Raw genomic sequence first — 14,793 nt, 5'->3', positions numbered from 1 at the left:
TGTGAAATATGGACAAAAGGCCATTAAAGTTGCTATATCTCCTTCATCTCAGAAGGAAACGGAGGGATAGACGTATGTAGGTACATTATATTAATGAGCAGGGACCATCATATGGTGTTTTTAAGGGTATTTATGGCAAATAATTAAAAAAATTCAGTGCAAAATAAGCTTTAAAAAGTAGCCAAAGATGCGGACGAATTCGCTCCGCATCCGCATCGTGTGAATAGCTCCGAATAAACCTATTGTCAAAACTTCTATGTGCGGATGTGGAGCCCGCACTTAGGTTTTGACACATGCGGACGACGTCCGGACCCGCATGAACATTTTATAGGTGCGGAGATATTTCGGCTCGTCTGAAAGGCGCTGTATATTGCAATTGTTAAAACTTCTTCCGGACCCGCATCCGCTCCGTGTGAAAGGCCTCTAACATCCCGCCCGGCGTTGAAATATTAATTTCAATCAATATCACAACACATAAATGAAATGAATAGGATAGGTACACATCATTATGCATTTTAAAAATTCAACATCAGTGAATCCTGAACATTATGCAAACAAGAGAAGCGTTTTTTTTTACATCAAGGATATTGCTCTTGGAATGGAAGGGGACAAATTTTAGAGACGCTTCTCTTTATGACATCATTCTTTGTCTTGACCAACACTACTCGCACCTTTTGATCACACCCCCTTGATCACATCTTGAATGCGACCCAGTCGCCAACTACAAAGGGGGCAGTGATCTTCCTTAAGAAGGACAACATCACCTTGTTTCACATTGTCTTTGTCGAAGCACCACTTGTTTCGCTGCTGCAGTGTGTTCAAGTAGTCCCTATGCCATCTCTTCCAGATGTTCTGCACGAACTTGGTTGTGCGTTGCCAACGATTCAGACGATTTTCATTCACACCAATCAGGTCTGGCTCTGGAACAGTTCTGATGGGACAACCGACCAGAAAATGACCCGGTGTTAGAGCCTCCAGATCTGCAGGATCAGATGACATCGGTGAAATAGGGCTAGAGTTGAGCATTCCTTCAATCTGGGCTGACACTGTCAGGAATTCTTCCAGTGTCAGATTTGCACTGCCAACTGACCTCTTGAAGTGGTATTTGAATGCTTTCTCTCCTACCTCCAAAATTTGGAGAACTAGGAGGAATGAACTTCCAGTTTATAGATTCTGACGACAGAAAATCAGCCACATTCGTCAGGTCATGATACTAACTGCAACTAACTGACAGAGGTTCTTCAACTCCCTTTGAGCACCGACGTAATTTGTTGTATTATCAGAAAATATTACTGAACTCTTTCCTCTTCTTACGAAAAACCGCTTCAAGCATGCAATGAAGGATTCAGAAATCAGATCTTCAACTATCTCTATGTGAGCAGCTTTTGTCACAAAGCAGATGAAGATAGCAACATAAATTTTCTTCACAGCTCTCTTTCTCTGATTAGAGATCTTAACGTGGAAAGGACCACAGATATTGAATGGTGGGTTCGGAGTAACTCTGTCCTTTGGAAGTTCACCTATAATTTAAGACTCATTTTTGGGATGAACACGGAAGCAAGTCACACAATTATGTACAACCTTTCTTGTCAGATTTTTTCCACCAAGTGACCAAAAGACCGCGCGAACAAGGTTCAGCAAGTCTTGTGGACCAACATGAAAATTCTTGTTATGGTAATGCTCAAATATCAGATGAGAGAGCCTGTGACTTGCAGGAATCACTGCTTGATGTTTACTCTCAAAGGCAGTTTCAGCATTGCAGAGACGTCCTCCAACACGAATAACACCAGTATCATGCAAAAAGGGGTGAGGCATCTCAGCTTACTCTTAACAGATACAGATCTACCCTTAATTAGATCTGACAGTTCCTCCGAGAATTCCTTCTTTCACAAGATACATTTCTTTTGCCTTCAACTCTTGAACAGTTAGTGGACCATGACATCTAACTTGAGGATTTCTCGAATTGTGTATGAATCTAAACACATAACTCAATATTCTGATAATCTTCACATAGCTGTTGCTGATGCTTAAACATTCTTAAGCCGGATTACACCATAAAAGTTTGATAAAACTTGAAAAATTTCACCAATAAGATTATTGGTTACATTCTAGAAAAAACACCGATGATCTTATTTGTACATTTTTCATGTTTTATAAAAGGACTTTTATCAAACTTTTATGGTGTAATCCCGGCCTTAAATGTACGTATCTCTACTTTACTTTCCCCTTGTGTTTTTTCTCGTAAACACGCGTTTCTTATAATTTCTCCTCGAGGTTTCTGGAATTTCCCTCCCGTGGAAGAGAGAAGCTGTGCTTCCATTGACTTAACATTGCATACATGAGTTGGGGGAAAAAATATATTTTCATAGTTATACAATAAATGGTTTTTGTGACATCCGCACAGAAAAAAATGAAGTTTTGAGCATGGACAATACGGGAAAAATTCATTAAAAACCAACAATTTTACATTATGCACCTGTTCAAGTGGGTCACGTGATGAATCGGGTGACGTCAAAACGAGCTTCTTTCTGAAGCGCGCGTTTGCTAATAACTAACCTTATATATTCCAGAAACCTTGGGAAATCCATTTCACTATGCCACAAAGTAAAAATGCAGTTTTCTTGCTCTTTTAAGCCTAGTTACACTCTCATGGGTGAAAATTTAACCCCCCCCCCCCGCACGCCCCATGTTTCTTCTTTTTTTAACATTTCAACTTGGGAAATATGTTCGTCCTATTCCATAAATTTATTCAGATGATATTTCTAAATATTCATAAAGGTATGTGGAATGGAAAAAAATAAACTATACAGGGTGTCCCATCAAGACCGCTGAAACTCTGCACAGACAGATTCCCCGCTTGGCATACATAAAAAAATACCCAAAGGACTCTGTACGACCCATAGTTTTTGAGAAAAACGCTAAAAAAAAGTATGACGTCATATCCGGTGCCAGAAAATAAAAACTTGGAAACATGTACATCGGTATATTTGCATATGTTTACATATTAAGATGTTCAATATATCCACCGCGCACATCGAGGCATGCATGCGCGTGCTGTGGAATGATGTGGAAAGGTTTTTTTTTGCACCGAATTTGACGTCATATACTTTTCTTTTGCATTTTCCTCGAAAACTATGGGTCGTACAGTCCTTTGGGAATTTTTCAAGTATTCCAAGCGGGGAATCTGTCTGTGCAGAGTTCGAGCGGTCTTGATGGGACACACTGTATATTTAAAAATACTCCGAAAACAACGGAAACAAGCATTTTTAACAACAGCATATTTCTAAACAAAAACAAGCATTTAACAAGCCTTTCAAATACCTAAACGCTAACGAATAAAAATGAAAATCTGCCAACTTTATTTGGGAAATAACGTTTTTAACTTGACGTTGAAAAATAAAATAATATAAATAGATAGAATATATGACGTAAAAAACGCCAAAAATAAATGTACGAAACGAAACAAAGGGAAATAACGATTAATAATAATGAATAAAAACTTACACTTTTTGCTTGCGATGCGGAAACAAAACATGTCAAGGCTTGGAACAGAACTGCGAGTACGAAATGAGACCACGTAAGCACCATTTTTGAACGTACGTAATTAATAGTTCCTTGGAGAGTAAAAGAATTCCACAGACTCTTGATGGATGTGAGAACAAACACTGTAAGTGAATAACTGAAGAATCAATGTAACGCAATTTATATGCTCGTGACAATGTCTCCGACGACAATCGTCATCATTTCAACAGGTGCCCCTAAACGATTTCTTCACTCTGTAATTTTCCCAGAAAAAAAACAATATTTCTTTACTCATTCGGAAAGAAAGCGTCATTGTCAGACGGGAATCTTAATTACCTATTCATTGAAATGATTGACGCACACAAATGTGACAAGGTGACTAGAGCCAGGGCCGTACCTAAGATTTTTGTCACCCCTGGGGCAAACATTATTTCGCCTTCTAAATTTTGATGCCCGGCCGGGGCAGTTGTCCATCCCAGCCCCCCCCCCCTCTAGTTTCGACACAGAATTTAGAGGTGGCAGAGCAAAAGTAATTGCAAAGGAAATAAACACATGTACACTATTGTTTGTCTGAAAAATCGCAAATTTGTTAACCCGCGCCGAGCGGTGAACATTTGCAACATCATTTTTTTATCGACACATTAGGCTGAGTATAAACACTGTTAATATGAATCCCACAACAACATCGTGTAGTATTTTTACCCTGCAAATGTCATCTACACTGCTCAAAACAATTAGGGGAAGCACATGGTTTTAACAAAATTACGCAAAGATGTATACCGATAAGTAACATAAAATGAATCATCCATAATCTAAAGCCTAGCAGGAAACGGAAGAAGAAAACTTCATATGCAAATCAAAGTTCATGACGTCAAAAACCAGAAAAAGGAGATAAGGGCAGAAATCGGGATGTTGCAGAAAGGTCTGTTTTACTGCCGTAACTGTGAAATTCGATTGCGCAGTATTTTTTTTGAGACAAGGTGACTTGAGGATGTCTCAACAACGTGATTTACCGGAATCCATGGCATGGCGTGTTATAGGCTGACTGGAATCCGGGCAAACACAACATAGTGTCGCGGATGCTGTTGGAGTCGCCAGAAGTGTTGTTGCAAGGCTGTGGAATCGATTCCAAGAAACAGGAAATGTTAGACGTCGACCAGGGCAAGGTCGGCCACGCGCCACTACAGCAACTGATGACCGTTATATACGGTTAACAGCCCGTCGAAACAGAACAGAGATTGATACGCAGCTGCAAAGACGGTTGCTCTTGGCAACAGAACGAAGGGTATCCAGCCAAACAGTACGTAATCGGCTTCATGAGGGAGGGCTCAGTAGTATAGGCTGGTTCGACTCTGGACCACCATCGACATTAGGGAAATATATTTCGCGTTTTGATATTCTATAAATTCTTCATCCGACTCCAATGTCGACGACTTTGTTTTCGAGTGAAGAGACTATCACATCAGCACGTCTGTGAACCGTCTTCATCGTTTCAGTGGAGAACCAGTTTTTGCAATTGAGGTTTACAAAGGAGATTATTTCGTTTTTCTTTCCTTAGTTACGACTTTGACCATATTCAGTTTCACAATTAGTATAATATTTCCCTCTTCACGCGATGTCCATAACTAACGTGGAAGTTGATGATGTAAAATTTAAACACCCATCTACGGTTATTCTTTGCGGCTGTTCACAATCAGGTAAAACAACTCTGGCAAAGTCAATGATTCATAAAAATGTATTTGGTGATAAATTGAAAAATGTATTATGGTGTTGTTCAGAATTCCAACCCTGGTTTTTGGAAGAAAAAACTATAAAATTTGAAAAAGGAATTCCAGATTCATTCGAAAATTGGGATTTGATTGTAATCGATGATTTAATGTCTAAAATTGATGAGAAAATTTCTCAGTTATTTACAGTGAATTCTCATCACCATAAGATTAGCGTAATTTTGATTTTACAAAACTTGTATCCAAAAAATAAAATAATGCGAGATATTAGTTTGAATAGTCATTACATAATATTATTTCGAAATAAACGTGATTGCAGCAATATAGTAAGTTTTGGCAAGCAAGCTTTTCCTCGAAATTTTGATTATTTTTGGGATTCTTATAAGAAGGCGGTTGCAAAGAATTATGGCTATTTAGTCGTGGACTGTCATCCTCAAAGTGTAGAAGTTTTGAGATTACGAGACTCCTGTTTTGCCGATGATAAAGGAATTCATTGGGTGTACGTTCCAAAATGAATAACATAAAAAGAAACGTTGATTTCCTTTCCATATTGAAAAGTTCTTCTCCAAGTCAAAGAAAAGCTATTTTATAGACAATGTCTCCCGATCAGTTGAAATGTCTTTGTGAAATCTGTCATAATGTGTTGCGAGGTGTTTTGCCAGTGAATGCCAATAAACTGAGAAGGTATAAAAAAGCAATACGTGATTTAGCTTCCAGATCACTCTCGAATAAAGTCAAAAAAAGTATATTAATCAAACAGAGTGGTGGCTTTCTTCCATTTTTGATTCCAGCAGTTTTATCTACGGTCGGAGGGATCGTTAGAAAATTAATTGAATAATGGCTAACAAAATGGCTCTAGTGCCTGAGAACTTCATATATTCGCAAAAGTTTCAAAGCAGACCTGAAAACAGAATCGAGGATGAAATTTCCTTACTCATGAATGAACGGAAAATTCCAGATGATCAAAAAGTAAAATTATTAGGTTCTCTTTTGACTCGATATACTCGTTTGATTCAAACCCCCTATGAAGCACTTAGGGTCAGCATGGATACTAAAGAAGAGAAGGATATTAAAGGAGATGAATTTTCAAAAAATATTCCTGCAGATATTTATAATGAAATTATGTTGGCAGTTCCTAAACGCTACGAAAGGTTTGTTCCTGATATACTTTACAAAATGGAGAAAGCTGGTATAAATTTCAATGAAAAAGGTGAGATTAAAATTCAAAATTCACCATCTATATTGAAATCAAATATTGCGGATATATTCTCATTTATATCACGTTCAAAGAAAACAGAAACTGCTCCCCTCGGGTTCTATGAATTTTATGAACGTTTGAAGACGCAAAATATACCTAGGTCTTTTATTGCTAACAAATACCTCACGTCATTGATTCCAGAAGAGCCATTGCCTTCACAGCAGAGTCCAGAAACCTCTGCATATTTCAGACCTACATACGGAGATGAAGAAGATCCGCAACGTTATCAAGTCTCAGTGAGAGGGAGAAAACTAAGTGACCTTGTAGAAAAATGGAAGCCTTACTAAGTAAAATTTATTACGATTATCGCAACCCAGGTGGTTTCGGAGGCGTATCCCGCTTGGCAGAATCTTCAGGAATCGCACCGAGAGATGTTGGAAGGTGGTTGGCCTCTCAAGATGTTTACACACTTTATAAACCTTCAAAGCACTCTTTTTTACGGCTTGAAACGGTGGTGAAAGAGAAATCTTTTCAGTTTCAAGGGGATCTTATTGATTTTTCCAAATATGCACGATTTAACAATGGTTTTAAGTATATCTTGATTAACATTGATTGTTTTAGTCGATATGCATATGTTATACCATTAAAAAATAAAACACAGGACAGTGTTTTACAAGCGTATAAAAAATTGTTCAAAGTTGATAAACCTAAAAAACTTCAAACAGATAGAGGTAGCGAGTTTTACAACTCAAAAGTACGAAATTTTTTTAAAAAACAAGGCATCCACCATTTTTCGTCTTATTCTGAAAAAAAGTGTTCGTTAGTAGAGAGACTCATCAGAACTATAAAAACGAAAATATACAGAATATTCGAACATCGAAATTCCTATAAATATATTGATATTTTACCCGACATCATAAAGTGCTACAACAACACGATCCACAATAGCATAGGAATCTCACCTATCAAAGTGCATAAGAAAAATTACAAACCAAAATCATATGTTGTATTCGATGAAAGCGTCTTAACAAAAAGATTCAAGTTTCGAGAAAACGATCAAGTGAGAATATCTAAAAGAAAAATACCATTCCGGAAAGGATATTTACCTCAATGGAGTGATGAAATATTTTTGATTCATAGAAGATACAACACCGTTCCACATACTTATAAGTTGAAAGACCTTGCTGGAGAAATTATTAGCGGGCGTTTCTATTCCCCAGAGTTACAATTAGTTAAAAAAGATTTTACCGATTACTGGAAGGTGGATACGATTTTACGATCTCGAGGATCTGGACGGAATAAGGAGATTTTAGTGAAGTTTAGAGGATTTCCGGATAAATTCAACCAGTGGATAAAGCAATCATGGCTGAAATGAATTCTCAGTTTTATGTAACATTGGCTAGTAATGCCAGTTCAACTATGTTCAAATCGAATACTCAATCCCATTTCATAACAAAATTAGCATCTCCTATTAATTTCACGGAAATGGATTATGAAGTTGGACTTGTTGAAATAATCTGTAACAGGAGTTGGTGGAATGTCACTGATGTTAACAACAGATATAAAGTATCTTATGAAGACGAAATAGAAGTGGGTGAAGAGAGAACTTATAAAATATCAATGTTTTTAACTCATGATGGCAAGAAAAATGAGAATATATTTGATACTATTAATGAAAACATTGCATATTATCTTAAAAAAGAAGAGCTATCGTTTCGATTAGAAAACGATAACGTTCATCTGAATATTCCTGAGGGTTATGAAGTTCGTATCACAAAAGAACATGCACCAAAGATGCTATATATGTTATACTTAGCTGAAGAAGATATAATCATCAATAAATCAGGTGAATTTAGATTCAGACCAACATATTCTAATATTTCAGGACAATATATTGAAGTAATCAACAGAAATAAAATTGAAAATCCTACGTTTACCGTTCCAATAACTTTCGATGGCGACTTAATCAAAAATCTGAATGAAAACATCAATTCCATCGTGGGAAGAAATGTTGTTACGTTTTATCGAGATGATAATACTGTCATTATGGATATCATGCCAAATTATGCTGTGTTAATTAGCAAGAGGCATGCTCCTATTCTTAGCAATATTTTTAGTATAGATGAAAATGAGAAAGAAATAGAATCTATTACTTTTTTTAATTTTAATGAAAAAGATATCAACAAAAGTGTGTTAGAAAATATGGAGTACTTTAAAATTATTGAAAAACCGATCAAACAGAAAGAAAAAGTTCATAAATCTGATAACTTAGAAATACCTGTTGGTCTATATACTATTCCACAAACGTTTCTGTCGAGCTTTAAAAAAGTTTCTATGCGAATATTGCCCAGTAAGAAAGTGGAGATGGAAGTTCCTAAAAAGCATGAAATTGTCTTCTGCGATGAGTTAAAATATATGCTAGGTTTTAGCGATTCATCATTTGAAGAAGGAATCTATACCAGTGAATACCCTCTAGATTTAACGGCAGGTCAGTCCGAGCTTTTTGTTTATTGCGACATTACATCATATAGTAGAGTGGGTGATGTCAGCGCTCCACTTCTACGTATAATTCCTGTTTTAAAAGATGAAAATGAACAGATAGTTCAAACTTATTCAGCACCTTTATACTTTCCAGTGAGAAAAAAATATTTCGATACAATAGAAATAGAGATACGAAACAGTAGCGGATCCCGCGTAACCTTTACTTCAGGGAAAGTGTTCTTAGTACTTAGTTTTAGAAAACAACCCCGAAAAGTATAAAATCAAAGTAGCCTAGCTGCAACCTGAACATGTTACCTGTTTCTGAATGCACTGAATATTATTGTAATCAAGCCGGAGGAAATGTCCCATATTTTCAAGGCTCTAGATATCAGAGAGGATATGGATTCTGGTCAAATTTAGGTCGTTACGCCATTCCAATGATTTTTTCGGCTGGAAAATATCTTGGCCGTCAGCTAATTAAAACAGGAAGCAGAGTTGCAGAAGATGTAATTGGCGGAAGAAATTTTGAAGAATCTGCGAAAGATCGATTAAAAGAAACTTGAGGGAGTATAAAAGACGATGTTTTGAGAAAATTACAATCTGGAGGGGCTATAAAAAGGCGAAAAACCAAACAGAAACCATCAAAGAGAAGCAAAAAACGGAAAGGAAATAAAGACATTGATATATTTTCATAAAACATGCAGAAAAATAAATGTTACTGTCTGAAATCAGAACTAGAATTGTTTTCGGAAAATCCTGTGCAGTTAGCTATAGAGAATTCTTCGCTTGTTGAAGTTCGTCCAGTGTCAAGTATAAGTGATAAATCCCCTATTGAATTCTTTGTACCCGGATCAAGTGAACATTATCTTGACTTATCTAATGCTCTGATACATTTACAAGTCAAAGTTGTGAAAGCTGATGGATCAAATACTGATGAAGCAAGTGATAAAGTTAGTGTGATTAATTATATCGGTAATACATGGGCTTCTCAAGTGTCTGTGTACCTCAATGATAAATTAATATCATCTAATCCAAATTATGGTTATCGAAGCATTTTGGAAGCCTTATTGTTCTATCCCGAAAAAGCTCAAAACACCTACCTTACTGCAGGACTTTTTTCTCATGATACACCAAGCTCTGCAGATGAGCCAGATCCCACAAAAGTAGTAAGACCTTTCAACATTGGTTTAGCTAAACGATATGCGTTTACGAAAAACAGCGCTACAGTTGACCTAGTCTCCCCTCTTCATTTAGATTTGACTCATCAAAGTAAACTTATAATTCCAAATGTCTCACTTCGATTAAAATTTGAACGCAGCAAAGAAGCATTTGTTTTGATAGGGACTAGTGAAAATTATAAACTCCTCATACAACATGCAGCTTTACTCATTCTAAAAGTTTCAGTGTCACCTAGCATATTTCTAGCTCAACAAAAGGCTTTGGAACACGCAGTAGTTAAGTTACTTATCAGGAGGGTTGATGTGAAAAGTTTTACGCTCGGTTCTGGTGTTCAGTCTAATACTGTTAACAATGTATATATAGGACCTAATCCCACTCGAATCATCGTTGGATTGGTATCGAATGCAGCATTCAATGGTAATTTCAAAAAGAATCCATTCAACTTTAAAAACTATGGAGTGAATTACATCTGCATTCTAAAAGATAATCAGATGATACCTTCAAAACCATACACCCCTCAATATGATTTGAACTTGTATGCAAGAAGCTATATTAGCTTATTTAACGATCTACACAATCAAGACATAAACACAGCTTATACAAACTTCAAAGATAATCTATGTTTATACGCCTTCGATTTAAGCGTGGATTATAATGCAGACGAAAGCCATAGCTCGCCGGTAAGCAACTCTTCTCTAAGCATCGATCTCAAATTTGCTGAGCCCTTATCAGAAACGGTGAATTTGATAGTGTATGCAGAATTCCATAACGTTATTGAAATCGACAAGGCTAGAAACATTTATATTGATTATTAAAAAATGGACACTGTAACGCTATGGACGTTGGCTCTGAACGATCCTGTTCTGAAAGACATTTTTGGTGGAGTTTATGCGTGTGATAGACTCCCTGGAAAAACTAAACATTTCAAAGCATTCATTGTGAATTTAGACCCTGCTAGCGAACCTGGAAGTCATTGGGTTGCTATTTATTTTGAAAACGGAAAATGTTATTATTTCTGTAGTTATGGTACGAGACCTAAGATTTTGAAAATACGCAAATTTATTTATGACAACGCTAGATTTTTAGAGTGGAATGAAATCACATACCAAGGACCGTATTCAAAAAGTTGTGGACATTTCTGTTTGTATTTTTTATGGCATATAGCTAGAAAAAAGCCTTTGCATGGATTATCTAGAAACACCGAATACGGTGAGAATGTGGTTGAAGAATTTGTGAAAAATAATTTTGAGTTAATTAGCGCTGATTCGCTCTCAGATATATGTCAAACATGCTCTAGCATGATTTTTTATCAAAGAATGAAATTCCATAAATTTATTGGTAAGAAACCGGTTTTCTGGTATATAATATATTCTGTTTGAACTAATCAAAGTCTGTGACAGGTGCTTTCTCTATAAATTGAAAAAAAAATAACCAAGTCGATTTCATAATAACTCAAGTGATGGAGCGATACGGATTCATATTCTTGTATAGAGCAAATGAAAGCGATAAGGAATACAAACCATATTTCTACAGTGAAAAGTTGTATTCTACAATACTAGAATGCATTCAAGCTGCAACTACGAGTGCAATTGACGTTCCTGAAACGCTACCATTAATGCTAGGATATTTCAAAATTCTCAGCAACTCTGAGATTGTGAAAGATTTGAATCTTGGTGCTCCTCAATTCAACAAACAAAGCAAGAAGATGATGGACTACGATAACGAGTGTTTGATCACCATCTGATAAAACTGAAAGAAACTTTTTGTACCAGTATGTTGTAACTTTCATGATTTTAATATGTAAGCCATGTAGGCAAATGTATAGAAAAAATAAAAATAGTCGTACAATCAATCTCCTGTCTCCGTTCGGTTATTTAGCATCTTGTTTGCTTAATTGGGAATTTCTGGTATGTGGGATAAGAGACTACACACACACACACACATGCACTCCAGTGCTGTGGGTTATTAAACTTTCATGATGAGGGTCGTTGTCAAAGTGAGACCAAGGGGTTGTTAAACGTTTAAGATAACCTTTAAAAAGTATAGGTCATTTCTTGAAAAAGTATTTAAACTCATCCAGTCTCAGAGCTAACTCACATTCACTTCAGAGCTCTTGGATCTCTGCATCTTAAGCATCTACAAGTCATCATCATGAGCGAATCGGGTAAGTGTACTTAACTTATTGGCTATTTATTATTTTCATTATTACTTTTTTACCCTAGAATACTAACTAAAATAAAAACTGCATGGTACTTAAACTATCGATTCTTCTTGGTATACGTACCAGAGTACATAGAGTTGATATTCTAGGTTTAAACAAAGACATATATCTTGAATTTAAAAATAAATTTAATTTTTCAATAAATTTTTAGAGACTGGTTCAGATACCATATCCCAAATCGAAAAGAAATTGAAAAGGAGAAATAAAAACTTGAGTAGTAAGTGGAAAAAAATTTGAATTTTAATTCTAACTAATCTTGGAATTTAAATATAAAATAATGGTGATTCTTATCATATTTCAGACCTGTTTATTCAAAAAATTTCATTTTCTTAGCTAGCTCTCTGTTGAAGGAAAAACAGAAGAGAAGAGATTTTGACATTGAAGAGAATATCTCATCTCCTCCGATCGGGAATCATCTACTGCAAAAAAAATCTAATAATGAGATGAACTTTGACCTAATTTTGTTGAACGATTTCGTCAACAAACCAAAGGACATCCCCAACTATAAAATTTATGTTGGGAAAGGAATTTGCCTCGAAACTACTGAGTATAAAAAGGCAAATTATCTCAATTTCTACAGACTCGAAAACGGCCTGATAAAAAATCGGTTCAATGTGAATCTGGAAATGTTGGATAACCTAATGAAGGGGTTACAAAGTGTCTCCGACTTCGTGAAACTATACGAATGATTTGTGTTATTTAGACGGGGAGAGCTTATAGAATGATGTCTATTTGATATTGATTTACAGGGAGTGGTGTATTATAGAACTTGGCATTATTTTTACGTAATGCTTATTAATGGGAAACATGGTATGGACGTTATAATATTTACTATTGTAATTGTGATTTGTAGTGTGATTTTATTATATACTCGATTCATTTATTTGCTAGCTTATAAAGTCTAGTTTTTGGAAGTAAAATTTTGAATTTACATGTCACAGCTGTCCCCTTTCCAAAAAATGTTTGCAACCGAAAAATCATCCTTCAATGGCTACATAGTAAACTACACAAAATTGTTACAAAATGCAGTAGATCCGCTCGGGGCATTAATTGACAATAAGAGCGAAATCAAGAAAATAATCAAGTCTCATTTAAGGCAACAAAGCATAAAATTTTTTATCATTCTGACTATAATTTTCATTAAGAATTTAGATACCGACACTAACTTCAGGTATGCATATTTCAATTCATCTACGCAAATAGTTCTAACTGTGAATCTAATAAATACAAAATTGAAGGATGCATTTTCTAAGGTTCTAAACTCAATTGAATCTTATATATTTCAAGGTTCCGGTTGGAAAATATATAGAGAAGAAAAAATTAATATCCATATTGGTGTGTATCATCAATGGAGAGGTGGGTGTCATACAAATCTACCTGAGAAATTAAATAACAAAAAAGCTGTACTAAATATTCAATGTAGTGATAATTTATGTTTCATTTATTGTGTAATTGCAAAATTTTTTCCTTCCCGGTCTCACAAGCAACGAGTTACAAAGTACACAAAATATGTGAAATATTTCAATATGAAACAACTTGAATTTCCTATGACGATGTCTAACATCCCAACCTTTCAAAAATTAAACAAAATCTCTATAAATGTTTTCGGATTTGAAAGTAATGTTTATCCTTTATATATATGCAAATACAAATTTAAAAAGTTTGTAGATTTGTTGCTTTTCAAAGATCACTTCTTTTTAATTCTCAACATAAATCGATTTTTATATTCAAAGCCAGGCGTACATCATTACTGTAGGAACTGCCTTCTCGGATTTCACCGAAAACATAGCCTTGACAGGCATGAATTTTTTTGTATGAACCAAAAACTTCAAGCAATAAAAATTCCTGCCAATCCGCAGTTAAATTTTAAAGAATTCAAGTTAATGGTGAAGCATCCGTTTGTAATTTATGCTGATTTCGAAAGTTTAACAACGAAACTTAAAACGGTTATCCCCTCACCTGAAAAATCTTACAATACACCTCTAGAGTTTCACCAAGTAATATCATATTTTATTTTAGTTCTAGAAAACGATGATAAGATAATTTACCAAAAGTTTTATTGTGATGTTGACGCAGTGAGCAACTTCATCCATACAATAAGAAACATTTCTAAAAAACTAATAGAAAGAATGAAAATCATACTACCGCTTGAAGATAAAATAAGTGAAGCCATTAATAAAAATATGTGTCATATTTGTAAAAAAAAATTTCAACACAGTGACATTCGCGTTCGTAATCACCATCACACTCTCCCTCTTGGTATAATTGGTTATGCCCATCAAAGCTGTAACCTTGCTTATCAAACAACTACACAATTCCAGTAATAATCCATAATTTAAAAAACTATGACTCTCATTTCATCTTAAAAGAAATTCCCTCTAACTTGTTCAAAAATATCACAATAATTCCTAGCACATTTGAAAAATTTTCATCCTTTACTTTGGATGAGGTAAAGTTTATAGATT

General features: G+C 35.3%; 2 protein-coding genes across 2 annotated transcripts; one reads left to right on the top strand and one right to left on the bottom strand.

The window, feature by feature from the left end:
- Positions 1-678: 678 nt before the first annotated feature.
- Positions 679-1,815, bottom strand: LOC149065098 (uncharacterized). Its single transcript, XM_089254290.1, has 3 exons — positions 1,737-1,815; positions 1,233-1,520; positions 679-1,142 (listed from the first exon to the last, which is right to left on the bottom strand). Exons 1-3 carry the CDS (start codon positions 1,813-1,815, stop codon positions 679-681), a joined length of 831 nt encoding a protein of 276 aa, XP_089110416.1.
- Positions 1,816-7,809: 5,994 nt separating this feature from the next.
- On the top strand, positions 7,810-10,922 carry LOC149065097 (uncharacterized protein F54H12.2-like). The gene is made up of 2 exons (XM_089254289.1): positions 7,810-8,293; positions 9,661-10,922. Exons 1-2 carry the CDS (start codon positions 7,810-7,812, stop codon positions 10,920-10,922), a joined length of 1,746 nt encoding a protein of 581 aa, XP_089110415.1.
- Positions 10,923-14,793: the final 3,871 nt, after the last annotated feature.

This window comes from Pholcus phalangioides, unplaced genomic scaffold (genome assembly GCF_987345545.1).
Source record: "Pholcus phalangioides strain wild (caught in Gottingen) unplaced genomic scaffold, Ppha-v1.0 ptg000041l_1, whole genome shotgun sequence".
NCBI lineage: Eukaryota > Metazoa > Arthropoda > Arachnida > Araneae > Pholcidae > Pholcus > Pholcus phalangioides.
This window is presented reverse-complemented; position numbering and strand designations above follow the sequence as displayed.

Bases quoted from the DNA above. Each gene is read 5' to 3' on its own strand.
- LOC149065098 (XM_089254290.1), bottom strand. From the start codon at position 1,815: ATGCCTCACCCCTTTTTGCATGATACTGGTGTTATTCGTGTTGGAGGA. The intron at 1,521-1,736 runs GTAAACATCAAG...CTTAAATTATAG, and splicing joins TGCTGAAACTGCCTTTGAGA to GTGAACTTCCAAAGGACAGA. The intron at 1,143-1,232 runs GTCAGTTAGTTG...CATTCCTCCTAG, and splicing joins AAGGGAGTTGAAGAACCTCT to TTCTCCAAATTTTGGAGGTA.
- LOC149065097 (XM_089254289.1), top strand. From the start codon at position 7,810: ATGGCTGAAATGAATTCTCAGTTTTATGTAACATTGGCTAGTAATGCC. The intron at 8,294-9,660 runs GTGAATTTAGAT...GTCTGAAATCAG, and splicing joins TATAATCATCAATAAATCAG to AACTAGAATTGTTTTCGGAA.